Source organism: Oncorhynchus gorbuscha, linkage group LG16, assembly GCF_021184085.1.
Source record: "Oncorhynchus gorbuscha isolate QuinsamMale2020 ecotype Even-year linkage group LG16, OgorEven_v1.0, whole genome shotgun sequence".
Lineage (NCBI taxonomy): Eukaryota > Metazoa > Chordata > Actinopteri > Salmoniformes > Salmonidae > Oncorhynchus > Oncorhynchus gorbuscha.
Window position 1 is genome coordinate 19,952,611 of NC_060188.1, and position 25,838 is coordinate 19,978,448.

General features: G+C 44.0%; 1 protein-coding gene and 1 pseudogene across 1 annotated transcript; both read left to right on the forward strand.

Moving 5' to 3' along the window:
* The first annotated feature begins 5,839 nt into the window (after window positions 1-5,839).
* LOC123999670 (ran GTPase-activating protein 1-like) lies at window positions 5,840-11,104 on the forward strand. Its single transcript, XM_046305649.1, is given in 16 exon segments — window positions 5,840-5,981; window positions 6,664-6,783; window positions 7,087-7,214; window positions 7,464-7,523; window positions 7,612-7,791; window positions 8,031-8,165; window positions 8,417-8,575; window positions 8,699-8,812; window positions 8,930-9,029; window positions 9,165-9,249; window positions 9,365-9,458; window positions 9,460-9,648; window positions 9,788-9,893; window positions 10,013-10,101; window positions 10,193-10,314; window positions 10,544-11,104. Coding segments are annotated over 15 exon segments (1,755 nt in total). The 5' UTR covers window positions 5,840-5,981; window positions 6,664-6,671; the 3' UTR covers window positions 10,626-11,104.
* A 3,099-nt stretch (window positions 11,105-14,203) lies between these two features.
* Window positions 14,204-17,423, forward strand: LOC123999057 (annotated as a pseudogene).
* The last annotated feature ends 8,415 nt before the right edge of the window (window positions 17,424-25,838 follow it).

The window sequence follows — 25,838 nt, forward strand, 5'->3', positions numbered from 1 at the left end:
TTCTCATTCAGGGACAGCTGTCTGTCGTTGTCTCTGAGAACCATACTTAGGTAGCTCTTGCCCACATGGGTTTTGTGGATAGTCATTTTCTGTTTAGTGTGTTTTGCATCTGACGGAGCTGTTTCGGTTGTTTCTTTTGTTCCTTGTTGTATTTAGTGTTCAGTTTATTAAAATAATGATGAACACTTACCACGCTGCATCTTGGTCCTAGAAACTGTATATGTTTGGCCAGATATACCCCCTTTTTTTCTCTGATTTTGAAAACTCTTCCGATCGATTTGGAATGCTTCCAAGATTGACTTGTCGACCACGATCAACGGGTTGGTGACGCCTGATTTAGAAAAACAATAGGTAAGCAAAAACGCTCACAGTCATCAAGCTAGGTAAGAGATCATTTTTAAATATGTTATTGACAGTTGGTTTAAGTTAAGACTGTACTAGATCAATGATAATTCAATAATCAATATTGTGTTGCAGCTTTAACCAATAGCCTAACTAATGAACAACTTTTACAAATAAAGTACAAAGATTTAACTTTTGATTGACTTTATTTGTTATGCAGGTGAGTGAGGACCCAAAAGCGACTTAACAGAAACTGAGTTTATTAAAGTCCAAACAGAGAAAACATCATCCTCAATCCTTTACAGGAAATGTCCAAACAGGGAAAACATAAATCCTCTTAGTTGTTGAGGAGAATTGCAGGATAAGCGGCAACAGACTGCAGGTCCCTTCGGGTAGGCGCGGGCCGTAGCGGACAGAGCATCTGATGAAAAGGCAAAACACGACAGGACGGAACAAGGACACAGCAAACAGCAAACAACAAACAGCAAACAAGAATCCGACAAGGACAGAGGCAGAAACCGAGAGAGAAATAGGGACCTAATCAGAGGGCAAAATAGGGGACAGGTGTGAGAGAGTAAACAAGGTCGTTAGGAGAATGAGGAACAGCTGGGAGCAGGAACTGAACATAGAGAGAGAGAGGGATAGAGAGAGAGAAAGAAACCTAATATGACAGCAGGGGGAAACAAGAGAAGAGAAAGCACAGGGACAAGACATGACAATACATGACATTATTAAGACATCCTCTATCAAATTTCAGCCAGTCCGCCCAGCCAGCACGAGCCACCTGCACGCCCGACCCCCACCAGTCTAGTCAATAACTCAACTCTGTCCCAAACACAACTTCCTTCCCCTCTTTTTTTATGTCTCAAGGGAAAGGTTTGGAAAACAAAAATGTAATAAAAAAAAATAAAAAAATGGGGGGGTGTGCCTGTTTTGCATGTTATTTTGCCATTAATACGTGTCACATATCAGTCTGCAAACATTTATTTAAAAAAAAACATTAGTTAGTTAAGCTGCATGCAAACATTATCTCTTTTTTGCTTTCTTGAGTAAGGCAGCTCCAAAATACAGGTATTTCAGCATAGCTCAGTGCTTTCTGTGGGGTTGGGGCAGCCAGCAGAATATACAGGATTGTAGGGGTTGGTAATGTTCTCTAGTTGCGCCGTGATTGGCTCAGTGTTCTGTCACTCATGGGGACACTATGTCACCGCAAAATCTACGGGGAGAGCATAAAAATTCAAGCTCCTTGGGTGCTACCATAGAGTTACAGAAGTACCCATCCAAGAAGGCTCAAGGTCATTGGCCACAGATAAAATGACGTCAAATGACGTTATATCTACTGTAGCTTTGATTGGACTGGTCATGTGTGATGGAACATTTTATGTTTTTGCTTCACTAATAACCAATTTCTGTCTTCATGCAAGTGACTGATTGAACGAATCCTCACTATCAGCATTTGCAATTTGGCAGTACACCCAGAACCTTGTTTTGAGAACGAAATGATATCTCAGTTTCAAGGTCTCAGCTTGGAGAGAAGAAGCCTTGTGAGGTATTGGTCTGTCACATGCATGAACCAGTATTGGTCTGTCACATGTATGAACCAGTATTGGTCTGTCACATGCATGAACCAGTATTGGTCTGTCACATGCATGAACCAGTATTGATCGGTCACATGCATGAACCAGTATTGATCGGTCACATGCATGAACCAGTATTGGTCGGTCACATGCATGAACCAGTATTGGTCGGTCACATGCATGAACCAGTATTGGTCTGTCACATGCATGAACCAGTATTGGTCGGTCACATGCATGAACCAGTATTGATCGGTCACATGCATGGTACCAAACCTTAATGATTAATGAATTATGAATAAGGAATAAGCTGAATCATGCAAATATAACTTGTCTGTGTAAGCAGTATATAAGAGAACTAACGGGACTGCCTTGGTGGAGCTCACTTCAGACTGGTACTTTATGCATCTAAGTTTCACTGTGATCTCTCCAGCTTCTGTTAATAAAGGATTATTCATTTAAGATTGACTTTGAGTGTCCCTGTGTAGAATTTCATCCTCATGAAATAAGTCGACAATCTACTGGCAAATCCTTTTCAATATTTGTCATATGAAGACGAATAATGAAGAGAAATTATAGCTAAAACGTATCTGTGTTGGGACTGCTGTTGGGACTCTGCTGTTTGGACAACTTTTGTAGGCCCTAAGTTTGTGGGCACTGTTTGTCACTGTTATAGTGTAATTAATGTATTGTTTAGTGTTGTGTTGTGCTGTGTAGTGGCTTTGCTGGCTTGCCTCTAAAAATAAATGTTGAGTTTCCCACACCAAGATTTACATGCTAAAATTGCCACTGAAAATGAGTGACAAAACATTACAGATAATTTCAAGTTACCAGTCTTAAATCAAAGTCGAGTCCCGAGTCTTGAGGCTCCACGTCAAAGTCAGATCTCAAGTTATTTTATTTTATTCCAAGTCGAGTCTCAAGTCATCAAATTTGTGGATTGTTTTAGGGGGCATTACAGCCACACAGGGGCTGCAATGCCTATGGTCGTCGATGCCGCCGGGAAATTTGAGGCATGATGCGGGCATTGCCCGGTGTCGAGGGAAGTGACCTCAGAGTGGGCTGCAGGATGCTGGAGTTACCGCTGCTGGGATCACCGCCACTATGGTCACTATAGTTGGTCTGGTCACCGCCACTGAGGTCACTATCGCTGGGGTCACCGCTTCTGGGATCTCCGCCGCTGGGGTCGCAAATCGTTGGTCTGGTCAATGTCGCTGAGGTCACCATCACTGAGTCACTGCCGCTGGGATCCCCATCGCTGGTGTCACTGTCACTGGAGGGCTCACCATCCCTGTGTACAACATTGCCGGGGGCAGCACTGGCACTTCTCTTCTCCCCCTCTCCTCTGGCATTGCTGTTAGGACTGGGTCGCTGCTGCACCTCTCTCCTCTCTTACTGGTCCAAACTTAAATTGAAAATAAAATGAAAAACTAAACATCCAGAAGAGGAAAAATTTATAACTTGAACAAAAATAGGCCTGGCTGTCTCTCTGCAGCGGCAGGGTCTTGTTTTCACAGTTCTAGCTGCCTTTTGGTTGCCATAGCAACAAGTTCAGGGCTTGCACACAGATATAACGACTATAAAAATATTTGGCTTGCAGCACATGGAGAGGGAGGGCAGACCTGAATCTAGCAACTGAATTTAGCTAGCTAACAAGCTAGCTAGCAATGTCACGATCAGTGAGAACACCCCAAAATGTCAGAAAGTCCACAGAAAAGATTGGATGGCTCACAAAAAGAACACACATTTCAACAAAAAGAACTTCTGACACCGGTGTTGTGGTTTGAGATCTTTACTGATCGTGAGCTAATGTTAGCTAATGCTCAATCACCTCAGTACACTAGCTAACCTGGCTAGCACTGTGAATCTAACTAGCTAATTATTTACTATACAGGTAATGTGGAGGACATAGGTGGAAAGACCCTAACAAACCTTCTTTCCCTGATGTTTATTATACACAAACAACAAACACATTTAAAGACTGACTAACTTTAGCACAGAACAATCTGGGTTTTATGCTGTAGCCATACGTCAAGTCAACTGCCCCAAAATGAAAGTTACACAGAACATGAATGTGGTGCTGACTGGTGATTGGCCAACACTATTGCCAGTCACCCCACATGGTAGGTGGGACATAAAAGAGGTATATATCAATATTTGCCCATAAATGAGTTTCCACCAGATGAGGCTGGTGGTATGAGCTATAGGAGGACAGGCTCATTGTAATGGCTGGAATGGATTTCATTGAACGGTATCAAACACATCAAACATATGGAAACCACACGTTTGACTCTGTTCCATTTTTTCCATTCCACCCATTACAATCAGCCTGTCCTCCTATAGCTCCTTCTACCAGCCTCCACTGGTTTCCACCACCATTTCTCACATTATTAATTTTACCGACACAAAAGGATCCCACCATGTCAGATGAACAAATGATTTGTTGGCATTTATAAAATTGTACCGAAACTTCCTATTTTCATCGTAGCTTTCGGTATTTTATTTTATATGTATGACTTTACTCACATTAAAAACTGTGGATGGAAACGTGGTTTATGACTTGAATATCGCCATCTGTCAGCCTTTGGGCTACTGGAGATCTCCCAAGCACTGATAACTCAGAGAACTGATCAAATAAAGCTGTAAATATAGCTACACTGTTCAGTATCACAGGATTTTTTAAAGTGTGTTTGCTTTTTGACATAAAATAAAGCTTCAGATGAGATTAGCCAAAGAGGCTATTTTGATTGTTGAGAGCGGTGGCAGCGAGTAGTGCGGACGAAATGGAGAGAAGGTTGGTGAAGCAACAGCTGTGCTGGAATTCGAACAATATGGATGACCGTTCTGATGGTATGGAGCGGGAGGAAGAGGGCCAGAATGGTCGGTAGTGGAAAGATATAGGAAGAAGAGGGCTCATGATACAGAAAGCAGTGGAGCATCTGGTAAAGAAAGCATAAAGGTAGGAAGCATGAGTAACTTTGTGTTGGAGAGGGAAGTGGTGATGGTGTTTGAGAAGACCACAGGGCCTCATTTCCACCCTATCTGACTAAAAGAAGTCAAATTAGAGAAAGAAGTCAAATTACCTTGGTTAATTGGAAATGGTAGATTGTTCATATTTTGTGGTAGCCAGGCTCAGCAAGTGAAGATTCTGAAAATACTGTAGAAACACTTAAGAATAAAATTCAAAGCCATGTCCCAGGTGCTTATGCTAGGTTATGAGGTGTCATCACTGGGGTCCCAATACCTATGCCCATAGATTATATTAAAGAAAATGTGAAAGGAGTGATTGAGGACAAAAGGTTGATCAGAAGTGAAAGCTTTTCAGTGCTGCTGAGGTTTGATGATAAGGTTTTTTCTGGAAGAGTACAGATAGGATTCCTTAGTTTAAATGTCAGAGTTATTTGTCCCATCCCCATTGCGGTGTTTCAAATGCCAAGGAATGGGACATGTAGCTGTACAATGTAAAGGAAGGAAAACATGTGCCAAGTGTGGAGGGGAACATGATTACAGTGAATGTGGGAGCAATGTGAAAGTTAAGTGTTATAACTGTGGGGGGAACATAGGGCAGCATTTGGTGGATGTCAGGTGCAGAGAGAGGCTAGAGAGGCTCAGATATATAGAAGTAGTCATGATGTTTCGTTTGCAGAATCTGTAAGACAGATTGGTGGAGCTACAGTGTGGAATGATGGAGCTTCCATGGCTGGACCTAATGTCGGGAGGGTGGGGGGGGGGGGTTGGGGGGGGTAGAAGTTTGTAGGGATTTATTTCTTATTGTATTTGTATTCGTATGACTTTTTAACGGTAGTGCAGAATTGAGCAGATCATGATTAATTGTACATTCCTGCACAGTAGGTGGCGGCATACACTTTAACGTTTGTTTGCGGACCGCCATTATGTAATAGAAGAAGATGAGGCAACGAAACTGCCTGGAACTACAAGTCCCGTGTGTCCCGCGTCAGCCATGGTCCTCGAAGTGTTTAAACGTCAGAACCGAGCGGGAGACAGCTTGTGTGACAGATAGCGCTGTTCTGGAAACAACTAGTTATACGCAGAAATTTCGAATTTGTAAGCATTGATACACGTTTCATAGACATTTTCGCTTGCAAATATATTCAGGGAAACGTTAGTAAGGTCACACGTGAGGGGAGGTGCCATATTTATCAGATCAAATTGGTCGATGCCTTACCAGGGCATGCCCTGCTCTTGCTAAGCTAGCTAGCTAGCTAACTAACTATAGCTAGTATGTTATGACTTTGTCAAGTCAGAACAACGTTAAGTAACTTGCTTTGATGGCTGTATTCTTGTAGAACATTTCCAGCTTTATCACACCATTGGAAATGATCAACCATATTCAGCTTTTTCTACCTAGCTAGTTAGCCTCAACTATCCTAGCATGAGATGGTGTGTGCCAAGTGTTTATAACTCGTTGGCAGATAGTTACGACACTATAAACATATATTGCTACTTGGCTAACATTAGTTAGCAAGGGTTTCCACTTCTTCCAGAGGGTAGCACAATGATAGCAAGATAGCAACGTTTACAGACAGAGCAACTTTCCACCCCCTGTGTATATTAGCTAAAGTTAACTAGCTAGCTAACTGAATGTTTATAACGTCACTTCAAACTGCATGTGTTTGGTAACGCTAGGTCTTTGGCAGGTACTCTACTAGGTGGTAATTGATCATATATTATGTGTTGCTTAAGTAAGTAGTGCATATTCTTGTTCATAAGTTAGTATGTTCCCCAGGTGTCCTGATGGCGACGGATGCTGTTGCACAGTTGGCCGACTCTCTGGCAAAAACTCAGGTGACTGAGGGAGAGTTGAGTTATAAAGGCCAAGGACGCAAATTCGACAATGCACAATCTGGTAAGTATTCCAACCATTGACCATTGACTCATTATGCTTATGCTCCTTCAATTGTCATCCAATAGGTTGTTCAAGTACAATGTGGTATCCAATCAATGCCAAATGATTTTTGTTGTTGTATTTAAAAAAACTCTAATCACGTTCGGATGTGATACAGCCTGGATTCTAACCAGGGACTGTAGTGACTCCTCTTGCACTGAGATGCAGTGCCTTAGACCACTGTGCCACTCGGGAGAACAATGTATTGTTCTTCAAACAATCATGGTCTGTGTCTTCAATCTTTCCCTCTCTCTTTCTTTCCAGTGAAAGAGATGGTGAAAGAGATCCAGGAGTTCAAGGGTTTGCAAGCACTCAGGCTGGAGGGGAACACTTATGGGGTGGAGGCAGCACAGGCCATCGCTAAAGCCCTGGAGACAAAGAGTGAATTTAAGGTACCAGTCACAGAGTGATTATGAGATGAAGTGTGTTTTGATTGCATTGTTCATGGTACAGAGGACAGGTATTGATTCCACTGACTGCCACATGGAGAAAGATGGATGATCTCATATGTTGATTTTGATGAGATACCCGCTTTTGGCTCTGTTCCATCTTGCTTTCATATCTGTCATATATATATATATATATATATCTCTAGCTAGACAATACTTAGCTGACCCTTTATATAACCCTCTCTCCCTCAGTACTGTTACTGGAGTGACATGTTTACTGGGCGACTGCGTTCTGAGATCCCTCCAGCCCTGGTGAGAATATTTAAAAAATACTTACTCCCTTTTGATAGATGAAATGTGGTCTGGGATTGTAAACTCAGCCTTCATCACCCCTATTCAGAACTCCCTGGGTGCGGCGCTAATGACAGCAGGCGCCAGACTGACCGTGCTGGACCTCAGTGACAACGCCTTTGGACCAGACGGAGTGAAGGGCATCGAGAAGTTGCTTAAGAGCACTGCCTGTCACACACTGCAGGAACTGAGGCTCAACAACTGCGGCATGGGCATTGGTGGAGGCAAGGTGGGCAGAATGTCTCCAGTTTGATAGGAGCTGCATTGCGTTATTGAGCAGACTCCACAACATAAAGTTGCCCCCCTCAGTATAATTTCAGAGAAGATCTAAAGCTAATTTAACTTCTCATGAAATGTATAGCTTGTGTTAAGGTTGAATAATGATATCATGATTTAATATCTATCATGACAATCATAACTTTTCCAACATAGTTTTTTCACTGTGCTCTGTATGTGTGGTCTCCTCAGATCTTAGCTGCGGCATTGACGGAGTGCTATAAGCAGTCCAGTGCACAGGGCACCCCCCTTGGGCTGAAGGTGTTCATCGCAGGCAGAAACCGTCTGGAGAACGATGGGGCCACTGCCCTTGCCCAGGCCTTCCAGGTACAGACACTGGCTCCTGAGCTGAACATATCAGAATTTCTGACAATCTGGACTTGTAGAGTATATGCAGTTAGTCACCACAGTGGTTCACATGGAGCTCTTTAGCATTAGTACTGGCAGCAGCATGGATAAAAGCTCCTTGAACACTCCCAACGTAATGCCACTGAGTTTATGATTAAACTGTACTGACCGTGACAAGCCATATACTGTCTATATAGCTATCTCTGTCTGATGCTACTGTATGACCTCAGCTGATGGGTAGTCTGGAGGAGGTGCACGTGCCCCAGAATGGGATCAACCACCCTGGGGTGACTGCTCTGGCCACTGCCATGCAACACAACCCCCAGCTCCGGGTCCTCAACCTCAACGACAACACCTTCACCAAGAAAGGAGCTATCGCCATGGCACAGGTACAGTAGTGGTTTGCCTTGTGTACGAAGGCCGCATGACAATGAAACTCTCATGAAGTTGATGTATGCTCAAATGCACTTGCCATACTATGACTGACACTGAGTGTTTTGTTCCACCTTTAGGCTCTGAAACATTTGCGCAGTATCCAGGTGATAAACTTTGGAGACTGTCTGGTGCGTTCCGAGGGGGCTATAGCCATCGCAGAGGCAGTCACTGAGGGGCTTCCCATCCTCAAGGTACAGGGTAGCACTGGTCCCACCCTTGGCTGCAGGAACATCTACTGCACTTGATTGTTAATTCATGTGTGTTCATACACCTGACTCATACCCATATGTTTTTAATGTCTTTGTCAGGAGCTGAATCTGTCATTTGGGGAGATCACAGGAGAAGCTGCACTGCTGGTGGCACAATCAGTTGAGGGCAAAGCCACACTGGAGAAACTGGACCTAAATGGTACATGATGGATACACACTTGACTTACAACACATGAAAACTGGATTGAAAATGTTGCATTGGCTAGTAATGTTTTCGTAGGATCTGTAGAGTTCATCTGTGACTTTGTTGTGTTTTGTGTGTTGGTACTGTCAGGTAACTGCCTGGGGGAGGAGGGCTGTGATGATCTCAGAGAGGTAATGGATGGCCTGAACATGGGAGACCTGCTGGGATCACTCAGGTACTGGATTTAAATATTAAATGAGTTTATACTTTTAGACTTACCCACACTGGACCTCAACCATCCTATCTTTTATCACAAGCCGCCATGAGAAAATCTTTGTCTCTACCTGCAGCGATGATGAAGGGGAGCCGGAGGACGATGAGGAGGAGGATGATGAAGACGAGGAGGAGGGTGATGAAGACGAGGAGGAAGGTGATGAAGATGAGGGAGAATGATGAAGATGATGTGGAGAATGATGAAGATGATGTGGGGGAAGAAGAGGACAGCAGTGTGAATCAGGTTTCCTCTCCTCCGTCAGTGCCCCGATCCCCAGATGCCGCCTCCTTCCTCTGCTTCCCCTCCCCCGACAAGCTGCTCAAACTGGGCACCAAGAGGGCCCTGCTCTTTGAACAGCAGGTTAACACACCCTGTAATGAATTCCTTACACAGCAAACTACTTAGTGGAAACCTGAGGTGACATACAGTGTGTGTCAGTAGGCTGAAACAGGTTGATTTTGACGTGTTTAACCTTTTGTCCATGTTCTTCTCTTTCCAGGTAGATGTGGCTGATGCTGGTAAGACAGCGGAGGCTTTCCTGAAAATCTCCTCTGTGTACAATGAGGACGATGAACAGGTTAAGAGTGCTGTCCTAGATAGTATTGGTAAGGGCCACTTTATCTTAGTTCTGAGTACTTACTGAAGACATGGGGCCAAATATGCGACTGTTTCTGTTCATCTGTATGACCGAATGTTAAGTATATATGTCCTCTTTGTTATGCAGATGCAATTCTCAGGAAAGCCTTCGCAAGTCCCTCCTTCCAAGGTTACAACTTTGTATCATCGCTGTTAGTAATGCTGGGACTCCTCAAGGTACACGTTCTATGAATTTGTAGAAAAACACCTGGTTTTCTTCTGCCTTGTATTATTGTAGTCCTCATGTCTCCCCCTCTCTCTCATTCAGAGTGAGGACAAGGTGAAGCCAGTACATGTGGTGCCTGGTCATTTGCAGGCCCTGGAGTATGTTGTGCGTCAGGACTACTTCCCCCAGGACCACATCGCTGTGCTGGAGGCCTTCATGTCCCGGTAAGGGCATGAGTGATGGGCGGCAGCGTAGCTCTCAGGTACCCTCTCCGACTGCAGATAAACACACCACATTGGCACAAAGTTCACCAAGGATATTGCCAACATGCTCCAAATTGCACATTGTACCCATGTTCCTATGTTGTCAGGCTGCTGTGTCTAAAAACAGTAAAGATGAAAGGTACGACTGTCCATCATTGCAACGGTGTGACTGTATATTTGTGACTTTCAGACACGTCCAGGCCCTGGAGTCGTGCAGCAGCGCCAGGAACATCCTCAAGTCCACGCTGGAGCATTTCAGGCCTGAGAACTGAGTCACACCGGACCACACAGACACTCTCACGGATTTATGAACAGAACAATTCCCACCCCCAGACATAAGGGGGCCCTTAGCGCACACAACAAGGACTTAACTGTTGCACTGCACTCTATTTCGCCAACTCAGAAGACTCACAGCAGGAGCCTTGCCCATCATCTTATGGACGTACATTATTTTATGGATGGACCGATTTGAAATATTACAGACAAACATTTGGGAGATGAATGGTTTATCCTGCCTCACCTGCAGTGAAAGGACTGAAATGTGATCTTAAACACAGGTTCTCTCCATATTTACCCAATAAGTAATGGTTTTATATTAAAATAAAAAAGGGTTAAATGGATATAAAATATAAATGTGTGATATGGGCTGCTGTGGAAATGTAATTTTGATTTTAATCAAAAGGGAAGAACTGAATAAATGTGTTAATTTCTTTGTCGCAGCTATTAAACAGACTATTTCGGTGTCTCCGTATACTGGATGGCCTGGGAACATTACAATTTAGCAAGCACTACCCTGAATAAGGATCTAATTCAACCATATTTACTTTTTACAGTAGGAAGAAACTATTGTTATGGGTGTAGGTTCTTTTTCATCCCAAATTTTGAAACCTACACTGAATAAAAATATAAACGCAACAATTTCAAAGATTTTTCCTAGTTACAGTTGTTCTAAGGAAATCAGTCAATTGAAAAATTAATTTGGCCTTAATCTATGGATTTCACATGACTGGGCAGGGGTGCAGCCATGGGAGGGCATAGGCACACCCACTTGGGAGCCAGGCCCTGCCAATCAGAATGAGTTTTCTGCACAATAGGGCTTTATTATAGACAGAAATACTCCTCAGCACCCCCCACCATTTCTGACGATCCCGCAGGTGAAGAAGCCAGATGTGGAGGTCCTTGGCTGGCGTGGTTGTCTGCAGTTGGGAGGCCGGTTGGGCATACTGCCAAATTCTCTAAAATTACGTTGGAGGTGGCCTATGTTAGAGAAATTGACATTAAATTGTCTGGCAACTGATCTGGTGGACAGCACGCCAATTGCATGCTCCCTCAAAACTTGAGACATCTGTGGCATTGTGTTATGTGACAAAACTGCACATTTTAGAGTGGTATGTTATTGTCATTGTGTAATGATTATGCTGTTTAATCAGCTTCTTGATCTATCACACTTGTCAGGTGGATTGATTATCTTGACAAAGGATAAAATAACCACTAACAGGGATGTAAACACATTTGTGCACAACATTTTTGTGAGTATGGAACATTTCTGGGATATTGTATTACAGCTCATGACACATGGAACCAACACTTTATATGTTGTGTTTATAATTTTGTTCAGTGTATAATGCTCCTGTGGCTAATACTGAGCAAGGTGCACACAACACCTTCTGTTCAACCTTCATTTTTACTGGAAATATTCTCAGATAAGGGAGAATGTGTTGGGGCTAAAATGCATAGAGAAAGCCATCTATTCAAGGAAGCAGCAGACCACTGTACTTGATCCACTTGTATGGGGACCTGCCACTTCATCTGGGAAAGAGATTAGGCCTGGGATGTGCTTTTGAATGAATAAACTGTTTGTTGGACATTAACTCAGTTGAATGGGCTGAAAAGGTCATAGATAAACTACATATCCATAACATTTAACATAACGGATTCATACAGTATTTCTAATATTAAATAAGTACACCACATCAGTCTTTGATCTTTGTTAATTGCATTAACCAATTTAATGGCAAGCTGCTCTACACTTTTAAACTAGTGAAGGTTAGAGCAATGCTTTCACCAGACCCATTCTTGGGCACAGTTTGCTGCCTCTTCTCAAGCATAGAAAAACAGCCCTTTAAAAATATATATTTTATTCAGTGAGTTTGCACTCCAGTGACCTTAGGGTAGTGGGTAGTTTACTGGAAGTGAGATTGGTAGCCAGCCTGGTCTCATAGACTAGACGTAACATAGTAAATGTAAATCCAGGACACTAAACGTAGTATTATATGTTAACGTTTGGCATGGTTACAAAAACTAAAGTCAGGTGGTTAGTCTGGGTGTGTGTGGATGGGTGGGCGTATATCTCGAACATCTAGCAACCCAAAGGTTTTGAATCTCATCTGGACAATTTTAGCTAATTAGCAACTTCAACCACTCTTTAGCTACTTTGTAACTACTTAGAATGAAAGCTTACCCTTTAAACTAACCATTCCATAACCGTAACCATTTTAGCTAACCCTTCCCCTGATCTTAACTCTTTAACCTAACTCCTGAACTTAAACCCTAGCCTAGCTAATGTCAGCAAGCTAGCTAATGTTAGCCACCTAGCTAGAATTCGTAACATATCATACATTTAGCAAATTTGTTACATCTTGTACGTTTTGCAAATTCATAACATTTAATACAAATTGTAATTTGTATAACATTTCATACGAAATTGTTGATGACATCCACAAATTAATACATACCACACAAAGGGTAACATATCATACCAAATGGAGTGTCTCGGATTTACATACAGAATAATAAGAAATGCTCAGAGACCAGGTTGTGGAAGCAGACTACTGTTAATTGAACTCTGGTTTTAAAAGCTACACAAAAAAGCTGTCAAATTATAGAGTAATTTACGTATTTAGAAATAACCCTGGCAGGTTTGGCGTTAAAATCATGTTCTAATTTTATTTTATGTAGGACACGCACACTGGTTGAATCAATGTTGTTTAATCAACTTGGAATATACATTAAATTGACGTCTATGCCAGTGGGACAGTTGGCTACCTTTGACCTCTAATCTATCAAAAAATGTATTGCCAGAGTGTTCATTTGAGGTTAGGTTTCGCAGGGGCCGAGAGACACGACAAAATAATTTATCAAAGCAGTGTTTGTGAGACCCCTCACTGTTGCAAGTGCTCAGTCATTCTAGAAATGTAGAAGTCTAGTATGTACGTGAACCCCTTGGCGCTCATATTCTCCGTTGTGCGCAGCTCCTACGCAGTGGAACAATTATATACAGACCTACACTTCCTTGAGTAGGAAACTTTATAAAGCTATTTGGGAAGGGTACATACTAAAACCATTGGATGTCAAATTTGACAAATTCAACCATAAAGGTACGTTTATCATCTTAAATATACAATAGGAACATTCTAAAAAGTTACAATATTTATCAAATAGCAAATGTTATGGAATGCTGCTGAATAACAACCAGATAAGTATTTTTAGATTCAATAACTAAACTTTTAAGTCTTTAAATATGCGTTAAATAAAAACTTACAATCCTCCTGGCATTGGAAAAGTGTTTTTATGAGTCCCGAGGGAAAGCCTTTCGGTGCGTAAAGGTTTCCAAGTTGGAGACGGGATTCTCCATGTCTTTGAATATTTTTGTTCCATTGTCGCTATAAGAAGTAGTCTATTGTACTATTTTCACTGTATTTACAATATGTATTCAAAGTTGTGAGACTGTAAAAAATGGCATAACTGTCATTACATTAGGCCTACAGTCAAACCCTGTTTGTGTTTGATGTCTTTTTTCCCAAAACCCCCACAGATGTGTTCCTTTGCTGATTGTCTAGTTGCAGTTTTGATGCTCTTGGTCATACTTTTACCAGCTCAAGCGGGAAAGTGCCCAAGGTTCTGCATCTGCGACAACTCCAAACTCACCATGGCCTGTATCGGCAAGAATCTGACTCAGGTTCCCCCCGTCATAGATGAGGTGAGATGCCAATGAATCAAAATTATCAATGATGAATGTTTTGCAAGTTATTTGATATGGTTTAAACGTTAATATATGACATGCACGCAGTGCTGTAATTTTGCTATTCATCCACCCACACATTTTCCTTTTTCCTTTTCCATTTAAACCTCCCCTACCTTTTCTATTTCTCATTCCTAATTCCTTTCCCTCAAATTACAGTGAAACTGGACCTGAGTAAAAATGGCATCCAGGTGCTTCCGACCCATGCGATCCTGCAAATCCTGCACCTCACCCTTCAGCGGTGTAACATCAGGGCGGTGTGCGTGAAGGGGCCTTCCGCACCCTGGGCCGCCTGGTCTCCCTCAACCTGGCCAACATCAACATTGAGATCCTTTACCAGGTGAGGTAGCGGCTGGCACTGTCACTGGGGACATGGGGTAAACAAATAAATGTCAGTTTTGGTGAGTGAAGCACCAGATCAGATTGACGTAGAATACTCTAGTAACATTGATACCTACATGGTACCTTTCAGGTGCAAGTTATGTTGTACATGTAATCGATGTGAAATGGCTAGCTAGTTAGCAGTGGTGCGCGCTAATAGCGTTTCAATCGTTGACGTCACTCGCTCTGAGACCTTGAAGTAATTGTTCCCCTTGCTCTGCAAGGGCCGTGGCTTTTGTGGCGCGATGGGTAACGGTGCTTCGAGGGTGTCAGTTGTCTGTGTGCAGAGGGTTCCTGGTTCGAGCTCGGCGAGGGGATGGCCTAAGTTAAATTGTTACATACACATAGCTATCACTTCTTGCACAAAGGCCATACTCCCATCCACCAACTTTTCTTAGCTGTTTAATGTCACATGCATCATGTCTTCTCCCTCTCTCCTCATCCAACAGGAGTCTTTTGATGGCCTGTCATCCCTAAAGCAGCTGACGTTGGACCATAACCGTGTTGAAGAGATCCAGCCAGGGGCCTTCACTCAGCTGGGCTTCCTCAACATGCTGTCCCTCACACATAACCAGCTGGTCTACATCCCCAACATGGCCTTCCAGGACCTGCACAACATCAAGTGGCTGCGTCTCAGTCGCAACTCCCTCAACAACCTGGCCTCTTCACCGTCACAAGCCTCAGTCTCGACCACAATGAGCTGCATTTCTTCCCCTCAAAGTCTATGACCCGGTGGGAAACTGTGCAGATGTCTGACACTATTGTGCAATGGTGCCCTGGTCCAATAGTATCTTGATGACTCTTGACCTGTTTATGCTCTTTCCATTTTCTTTCCTTTATTTAAGACTGGCTCAAGTCACCCGCCTGGACCTGAGCTACAACCCCATGACCTACCTGGGTGAGGATACTGTCTCCATGCCGAAGCTCACCCACCTCTACCTGGACCACATGTCCCTCCAGGACCTCGCAGACACAGCCATGTGCCAGGCCACCCTCCTCTCCCACCTAGACCTCAGCCACAACCAGCTGCGCTACCTGGAGCCCCTCTCTGGCCCCATGGAGCTAGCCTGCCTCAACCTAACAGGAAACCCCATCCACTGTAACTGCTACCTCAGGCCCCTGAAGGAGTGGGCCAAGAAAGGGAAGGTGAAGTTGATTGGGGTCTGCGCAGGTCCCCCTCACCTCTCTGACGGCAGTGGGGCCTATGGAGCTGCGCTGCCGAAGCAGGGAGGACATGATAAAGGAGGAGTTAAAAGACCAGGAGGAGAGCAGGGAGCGTGCACTGCCCACAGCCAAGCCTAAGAAGAAGAGCAAGTGTCCGGATAACTGTGACTGCGATGTGAGTTGCTGTTGTTGTTAATACTGAGATGGTGTATGGGGTGCTGAGGGATGATGCAATGTTGTGCCACAAATGATGTTCAAACCTGCTGCCATGACAGCACACTTGCCATCATACTCAGAGAAGAATTGGACTGATAATTCAGTCATCCATATAAAAAATGCTCTCCAATTCTTGTTTGAAAATGTCCCTCTGAAACCATCTCCCTCTCTCTGTCCCCTGCTTAGGTGAAGGCTTAGCACGCCACATGTGAGAACCGTGGTCACACCAAAGTCCCCTACGGCTTCCCCTCTAATACCCAGCTCCTGGACCTTCGCAGCAACCATTTCCATTATGTCCCTAGCAACAGTTTCCCTGGTACAGACCAGGTGGTCTCTCTGCATCTGGAGCACTGCAAGGTCCGTGAGATCGAAGGCGGTGCCTTCCGGGGCATGAAGGCCCTGGTCTACCTCTACCTGTCTGACAATCAACTCACCTCCCTGGGCTCACAGACTTTCACTGGGGCCCCTGAGATCACCTACCTCCACCTGGAAGGGAACCAGCTGGCCATGTTCCCTGGAGCTGCCCTGGCCCCCTGCCCAGCCTGCTTGTGCTCCATCTGGGAACACTGTCGGTAAGCTGGAGCGGGCAGGCCAGCTTTCCTCAGTCCCCAAGCTGAGAGGTCTCTACCTGACCAATAGCACCATAGCCACTATAGCCCCCGGCGCTCTCAAGTCCGCCCACCTAGATACTCTTCATCTGGGGTCCAATCAGCTTGCTGAGGTGCTTACCGACGGGTTGTCCAAGGCCTCCAGTTTGACCGAGCTCTACCTCTCCAGAAATTCCATTCGCTGGGTTGAACCAAAGGCGTTCCTTCCTGTGTCCAAGAGCCTAAGGTAGGATGGATGACATGGGTCTGGAGAAGGTTTTAGAGATGGGGCGGCAGGGTAGCCTAGTGGTTAGAGCGTTGGACTAGTAACCGGAAGGTTGCAAGTTCAAACCTCCGAGCTGTTCCTAGGCCGTCATTGAAAATAAGAATTTGTTCTTAACTGACTTGCCTAGTTAAATAAGGGTAAAATAAAAGATAAAGAGATGTATTTTGCCAGGTTTGCATTGAGAAATTATCTCTATCTGCAGAATTCTGGTCAATAGCATTTCAAGTTATCAATGAAAAACTGCCCATTAATTTCTATGAAGAATCCACTTTCTGAGTGGTTGCTTCTATTCCGTTCATAGATGTCCAGAGACTCCCTGGTGGGGCTGGGCTCTGGGCTGACCACTCTGTCTCTGGGGGGGGGGGACCAGCTGGAGGAGTTGCCTGACCTGAGCCCACAACCCCCTGCTATGTGATTGCACCCTGCTGCCACTCCGCAGGTCAGTAGTCCACTGCTACGTGAATGACCAGTTTGTGGATGCTGCTGTGCAAGGCAGTCATGCACATGCATGCACATAAATGAAATCAACATTTTATTTGTCACATGCTTCGTAAACAACAGGTGTAGATTAACAATGAAATCCTTACTTACAGGTCCTTCTCCAACATGGCAGAGTTAAGTTAAAAATATATATATATATTTAAATAGAAGTAGTGACACAAAGAAAAATACACAGTGACTAACAAATAACATTAACAAGGAAAAGTAACATGGCTATATACAGGGAGAACCACTACCGAGTCGATGTGCAGTGATACGAGTTAATTGAGGTAGCAATGTACATATAGGTAGGGATAGCAGCAGCAGCGTGTGGTCATTTTGTAATTTTTATTAGGATCCCTATTAGCTATCGCTGTAGTGTTAGCTAATCTTCCTGGGGTCCAAATGTGAGAGTGAGAGTGTGTGGCGTCAGTACGCATGTGTGCGCGTGTAATGTGCGTGTTGCAATGTCAGTGTAACTATGTGAGTGTGTAGGTAGAGTTCAATGTGTGTCCATAGAGTCAGTGCAAGAGAGCTGGTGCAAAAAAAGGGAAAATGCAGGTAGTCCTGGTAGCGATTTGATTAGCTATTTAGCAGTCTTGTTTAGCAGTCTTATGGCTTGGGGGTTGTCAGCCGGATATTGTCAAGCAAAAGCCTGTCGCTCTCACTGTAATTTACCGTTAATGAACATAAACATGGTTTAGCATCTCCAGGCCTCCATGCATACAAGCTGCATATAAGCGGCTGAATGCATGCCTTTGGAACATCTACATTTTAAAATGTCTGATAAATTAATACAAATGTGGTCCCTTGCAGTCGGATTCCAAGCAGTTGCATTAGTAAACGATGATGAAGCCAGTCAAAATGCTCTCAATGGTGCAGCTTTAGAAGTTTTTGAGGATCTGAGGGCCCATGCCAAATCTTTTCATCCTCCTGAGGGGAAAGAAGCATGGTCGTCCCTTTGTCACAACTGTGTTGGTGTGAGTGGACCATGTTAATTCCTTAGTGATGTGGACACCGAGGAACTTGAAGCTCTCAACCCACTCTACTACAGCCCGGTCAACGTGGATGGGGGTGTGCTCGGCCCTCCTTTTTTTGTAGTCCGCATTGAGGGAGAGATTGTTGTCCTGGCAGTGTGTCTCTGACCACCTCCATATAGGCTGTCTTATCACCGTCGGTGATCAGGCCAACCACCGTCGAGTCTTCAGCAAACTTAATGATGGCATTAGAGTCGTGCGCAGCCACGCAGTCATGGGTGAACAGGGAGTACAGGAGGGGACTAAGCACTCACCCCTGAGGAGCCCCTGTGTGTTGGTTGTGTTGTTGCCTATCCTCACCACCTGGGGTCGACCCATCAGGTATCCAGTTGCAGAGGGAGGTGTTCAGTCCCAGGGTCCTTAGCTTAGTGATGAGCTTGGAGGGCACTATGGTGTTGAACACTGAGCTGTAGTCAATCAACAGCATTTTCACATAGGTGTTCTTCTTGTCCAGGTGGGAGATAGAAGTGTGGCATGCAATAGATTGATCTGTTGGGGCAGTATGCAAATTAGAGTTGGCCCAGTGTGTCTGGGATGATGGTGTTGATGTGAACCATGACCAGCTTTTCAAAGCAAGAGTGCTACGGGGCGATAGTAATTTAGACAGGTTACCTTGGCGTTCTTGGGCATAGGGACTATAGTTGTCTGCTTGAAACATGTAGGTATTACAGACTGGGTCAGGGAGAGGTACACACAAATTATTTAACCTTGCTAACCCTCAGGCTCTAACAACTTTGCGTCCCCTCTCTCTGCTCAGGTGGATGTAGAATGTGATCCTGAAGATGACAGCCACCTGTGGTCACCCTCCTGAGATCCGGGGCCAAAGTGTGAGGAATGTCCATGTCTTTAAGAGTTGTCCAGGGGAGAGTGCTTCTCCTAGCAAGATCCTCAAATGTTTCAAGGATACAAAATCAATCGAACCCAAACTCACTCTCCTCAAGGTGACAATGACAAAGGCCAAGCCAGGAAAGGCTAAACCCATGCCAACCAAGCCCAAAGCAAAGCCTCTGAAGAATCCTAAGGCACCAGCATCCCCAAAAAACAAGAAGACTGTAATAAAAAGTAAGAAATCAGTGATGTAAATGGCTGTAAGTCTACTGCTTGGACAGAACTCTATATGTCCCAAATGGACAAGTACTATTTCACTGAATGTAATTTGAACATGCAGAAATGTGTTTTTTAAATTGTATTTGTGAGTCTGTAAGTTCATTTTCTGATTGATTTTCAGTCTATTTTAGAACTTGGATGCAAGAGACCCAAAGCCCTATTTGCAGTACCATACATTTCCACCATGTGTCACATGATGCTATTAGATTTTTCTGCTCTAGTTCGACCAACTTTTCTATTACACACACAATGTTATGTTTCATATATATCCTTTGTGCAAATGAAGAACAAGGCTGAGTTGTTGCATTTTCAGCTGTTACATAGCGCTTAGATGCATGTACATCAATGCACATTGGCTTCTTGCTCATTAAATCTCCTACAACACTAAGTCAGTGTCTAACAGTTTTGTTTGATTTTCATGTTCCTGACAGAGATGTGCAAGGATTGGTCCATTGCATGCTTTATCTGATCCTCTACATAACAATTCTGGGTAAGTACACCATCAAAGTATTTTATGTAATGTGGCTCCATGCAATTACATGTATGTGCCAGTCAGTGGTACTGTCTTGAGGTAAAGGTATCATCACATTCCAGGTGCCATCTCATTAGTTCATGGTATCTTGTGTGCAGTTGCCTCTTTGTCCATTTTTACAGTCTATGGCTGTTGCAGTTTGTTGTATTTTACATTTAGACTGTAAAATATAATCTGTCACTGTCTCTATTTGCACTGGCACTATCTCTATTTGCAGAGCCCATCGACTGCCACCAGGTGCCAGAACAGGCCTATGGTGTAAGGGTTAGCACTCTGGACTCCAGCCCTCTGAATCCATCGATCTGATTCAAATCTCGGTAGAACATGACTTTTTACCTTCTCTGCTCTTTTGGTGATACTTATCTTCTCAGAGAGTGGGCCTGCATGGACAGAACCTTGGCCACCGTTAACAGATACTTATGACAAGATGGGAAACTCCATTGGAATTGTATGCTGCGTTCAAAACAACTGGGAACTCGGAAATCTCCTACTTCCAACTTAAGTGCATTTAAGACAACTGGGAACTTGGGAGAAAAACGAGATCCAACTGGGAAAATCGTTTTGAACAGTCATCCAATTTGGAATTCCAAGTCGGTATCTTTCTAGAACCAGGCTGTATCACATCCAATAGGGCGGCACACAATTGGCCCAGCATCGTCCGGGTTTGGCCGGAGTAGGATGTCATTGTAAATAAGAATTTGTTCTTAACTGACTTGCCTAGTTAAGTAAAGGTTAAATAAATAAAAATGTATAAAAAATAACTGACTTTCTTACCTGAAAATCACTGTCATGATTTTACCTCATTTTTTCTGAGTTCCTAGTTGTCTTGAAAGCACCACTATTAATGCCCATTGTGTACTTTGCCCTTGTGTCATCAGTAGTTACCACAGCCACAAAGTCCTCCTATAGGGAGGAGGTCAGATACCTGGCCATGTGGTGCCAGCACAACAACCTCTCCCTCCACTAATCAAGACAAAGGAGATGATGGTCACTGGCTTACTGGTGCTCTTTCATGCCGTCCCTAGGAGGGGTGCGTCACTTGAGTGGGTTGAGTCACTGATGTGATCTTCCTGTCTGGGTTGGCGCCCCCCCTTGGGTTGTGCCGTGGCGGAGATCTTTGTGGGTTATACTTGGCCTTGTCTCAGGATGGTAAGTTAGTGGTGTGGGGGCTGTGCTTTGGCAAAGTGGGTGGGGTTATATCCTTCCTGTTTATATCCTTCCCTGTCTGGGGGTATCATCGGATGGGGCCACAGTTTCTCCTGACCCCTCCTGTCTCAGCCTCCAGTATTTATGCTGCAGTAGTTTATGTCTGGGGGCTAGGGTCAGTTTGTTATATCTGGAGTACTTCTCCTGTCTTATCCGGTGTCCTGTGTGAATTTAAGTATGCTCTCTCTAATTCTCTCTTTCTTTCTTTCTCTCTCTCGGAGGACATGAGCCCTAGGACCATGCCTCAGGACTACCTGGCATGATGACTCATTGCTGTCCCCAGTCCACCTGGCCGTGCTGCTGCTCCAGTTTCAACTGTTCTGCCTGCAGCTATGGAATCCTGACCTGTTCACCAGACATGTTACCTGTCCCAGACCTATTATTTGACCATGCTGGTCATTTATGAACATTTGAACATCTTGGCCATGTTCTGTTATCTCCACCCGGCACAGTCAGAAGAAGACTGACCACTCCTCATAGGCTGGTTCCTCTCTAGGTTTCTTCCTAGGTTTTGGCCTGTTTCAACGTGCTTCAACACCTGCATTGCTTGCTGTTTGGGGTTTTAGGCTGGGTTTCTGTACAGCACTTTGAGATATCAGCTGATGTACGAAAGGCTATATAAATACATTTGATTTGATGATGGTGGACTACAGGAAAAGGAGGACCGAGCATGCCCCAGTTCTCAATCGACAAGGCTGCAGTGTAGCAGTTTGAGAGCTACAAGTTCCTTGGTGTCCACATCACCAACAAAATATCATTGTACAAACACACTAGGACAGTCGTGAAGAGGGCACTACAAAGTCTATTCCCCCTCAGGAGTCTGAAAATATTTGGTATGGATCCTCAGATCCTCAAAAGGTTCTACAGCCGCACCATCGAGAGCATCCTGACTGGTTGCATCACTGCCTGGTATGGCAACTGCTCGGCCTCCGACCGCAAATCACTACAGAGGGTAGTGCGTACGGGCCCAGTACATCACCGTGGCCAAGCTTTGTGCCATCCATTACATTTACATTTAAGTCATTTAGCAGACGCTCTTATCCAGAGCGACTTACAAATTGGTGCATTCACCTTATTATCCAGTGGAACAGTCACTTTACAATAGTGCATCTAAATCTTAAAGGGGGGGGGTGAGAGGGAGGATCTCTATACCAGGCAGTGTCAGAGGCAGTGTCAGAGGAAGCCCTAAAAATTGTCAGAGGTTCCAGCCACCCTTGTCATGGACTATTCTCTCTGCTAACGCATGGCAAGTCTAGGTCCAAAAGACTTCTTAACAGCTTCAACCCCCAAGCCATAATACTCCTGAACAGCTAATCAAAGGGCTACCCAGACCCCTCTTTTATGCTGCTGCTACTCTGTTTATTATCTATGCATAGTCACTTTAACTCTACCTACATGTACATATTACCTCAATTACCTCAAAAACCGGTGCCCCTGCACATTGACTCTGTACCGGTACCCCCTGTATATAGCCTCGCTATTGTTATTTTACTGCTGCTGTTTCATTATTTGTTGCTTTTATTTTGTATTTTTTACCTTCTGTTTTTTACTTAACACTTTTTTTTCTTAACTTCTTAAAACATTGTTGATTAAGGGCTTGTAAGTAAGCATTTCAGTGTTGTATTCAGCGCATGTGACAAATAACATTTGATTTGATTTTAAACCTAACCTATTTCTAAAATGTATCTTCTTAAAGGTGCAATAAGAAAATAAATCGCCCCGCAATTTCTTGGTTCTTAAAATTCAAATATTGTATTTTCAGCTGTTTGAAGCTGGTGTACAAAAGTAAAAGACGCAAAAACAAAACTTAAGAACGGGAAGCATAGAAATAACACACATAGAACAGATCTACTCAAGATAGACCACAGCTTGACGTTTCCAGTGGGAGAAAATTAATCACAGAGGGCAGAACAAGCAACATGATGGGTAAAGCCAAGAACGAGCTAGTGAGATCCTATTAGCATATTTTAGCATGTATTTGGTTATTTCCGTTAGGGAACGCCTACTCTGTGAAGTGCATGTGTGCAATAACTCAATTTGCCCCTGCGCTCCTTCTGAAGAACACAAATTTGTTTAAACTTTGGCAAAGGGTAAAGTCTACAAAACTTGTTCGTAACATATAACATATTCTAGTTTTGGAAACAAAACTGTCAAATGTTAATCTATGAGAAAATTATAAGAATATCGGCCAAAATCCATCTCGCTTCATCTTCTCCCACTGCCGGCCACTAGACTTCCTCTCATCATCATATTTGCTAGTGAGTGTAAATGCCAACCGGTTACTTCACATTTGTACATCTGGTGAAATATCTGACTCGTTGTTCTATCGGATGATCTGCCGCTTCTTAGACTTGCTTTCACATGAGAATTACAGATCTGCTTTTTACTCTTAATTTGGCCATCACCCAAAATGTGACCATCATCCACACTGCTAACATTATGCCTAATCTTGAATTGAGACCAAAAAAACAATTTTTTGTTTTCATTACTTTTTACTAAAAAGTCCATTCTAACATTGTGGCTGTACTATCTTGTGGAAATGTCGTCACTGGGTTGCATGGTGCATTCTGGGTGATTCTTGGACAAGAAGAGCTCTCCTTCAAGAAGGGAATAGACCCTAATTGGGCGATAGCTAACAGAAAAAAAACATTAGCATGAATTTCGTCAACAACAAGTACAACATTACAAATATTTTCCGAGATGTGAGATAATTCACTTGTTCTCTGTAATATCATATAGCTTTGGAATTGTTACATTATGTACTTCCGAGGAAAATCGGCAGGTTTCTCAACTCTTGGTGACTTTAAGACAACTGGAAACTCTGGGAAAAACCTTGGTCAAATCATGACGTCAGTGATTTCCAGGTCGTACCGATGGCCGTGCTGCATAGGCAAGATGCAGTAGATGGTATGGAATATAGTATATACATATGAGATTAGTAATGTAGGATATGTAAACATTATTAAAGTGGCGTTATTTAAAGGGACTAGTGATCCATTTATTAAAGTGGTCAGAGATTTGAGTCTGTATGTCTGTTTAACAGTCTGATGGCCTTGAGATAGAAGCTGTTTTTCAGTCTCTCGGTCCCAGCTTTGATGCACAAGTACTGACCTCACCTTCTGGATGATAGCAGGGTGAACAGGCAGTGGCTCGGGTGGTTGTTGTCCTTGATGATCTTTTTGTCCTTCATGTGACATCGGGTGCTGTAGGTGTCCTGGAGGGCAGGTTGTTTGCCCCCGGTGATGCAATGTGCAGACCGCACAACCCTCTGGAGAGCCTTGCGGTTGAGGGCGGTGCAATTGCCATACCAGGCGTTGATACAGCCCGACAGGATGCTCGCGATTGTGCATCTCTAAAAGTTTGTGAGTGTTTTAGATGACACATCAAATTTCTTCAGCCTCCTGAGGTTGAAGAGGTGCTGTTGCGCCTTCACCACGCTGTCTGTGTGGGTGGACCATTTCAGTTTGTCCGTGATGTGTATGCCGAGGAACTTAAAACTTTCCACCTTCTCCACTAATCTCCCGTCGATGTGGATGGGGGGTGCTCCCTCTGCTGTTTCCTGTAGTCCACAATCATCTCCTTTGTTTTGTTGATGTTGAGTGAGAGGTTATTTTCCTGACACCACACTCCAAGGGCCCTCAACTCATCCCTGTAAGCCGTCTCGTCGTTGTTGGTAATCAGGCCTACCACTGTAGTTTCGTCTTCAAACTTAATGATTGAGTTGGAAGCGTGCATGGCCATGCAGTCATGGGTTTTCAGGGAGTACAGTCGAGGACTGATAACGCACGCTTGTGGGGCCCCAGTGTTGAGGATCAGTGGGGTGGAGATGCACTTCATGATGACAGAAGTGAGTGCAATGGGGCAATAGTAATTTAGTTCAGTTACCTTAGCTTTCTTGGGAACTGGAACAATGGTGGCCATCTTGAAGCTTGTAGGGACAACAGACTGGGATAGAGATTGGTTGGATATGACCTTAAACACACCAGCCATCTGGTCTGCCCATGCTCTGAGGACGCGTCTGGGACGGCATCCCTGCGAGGGTTAACAGATTTAAATGTCTTACGTTGGCACTGTTTGTATTTGGTCATGTTTCTGGTTGCCTTGCCATGATTGAAAGCGGTGGTTCGCGCTTTCAGTTTTGCGCGAATGCTTCCATTAATCCACGGTTTCTGGTTAGGGAAGGTTTTAATAGTCAGAGCGGGTACAACATCTACGATGCACTTGCTAATAAACTAGCTCACCGAGTCAGTGTATACATCAATGTTGTTGTCTAAGGCTATCCGGAACATATCCCAGTCCATGTGATCGAAGCAATCTTGAAGCGTGGAATCCGATTGGTCAGACCAGCGTTGTATTAACCTGAGCACAGGCGTTTCCTGTTTTAGTTTCTGTCTATAGGCTGGGAGCAACCAAATGGATTCATGGTCAGATTTTCCGAAGGCAGGGCGTGTGAGGGCTTTATATGCAT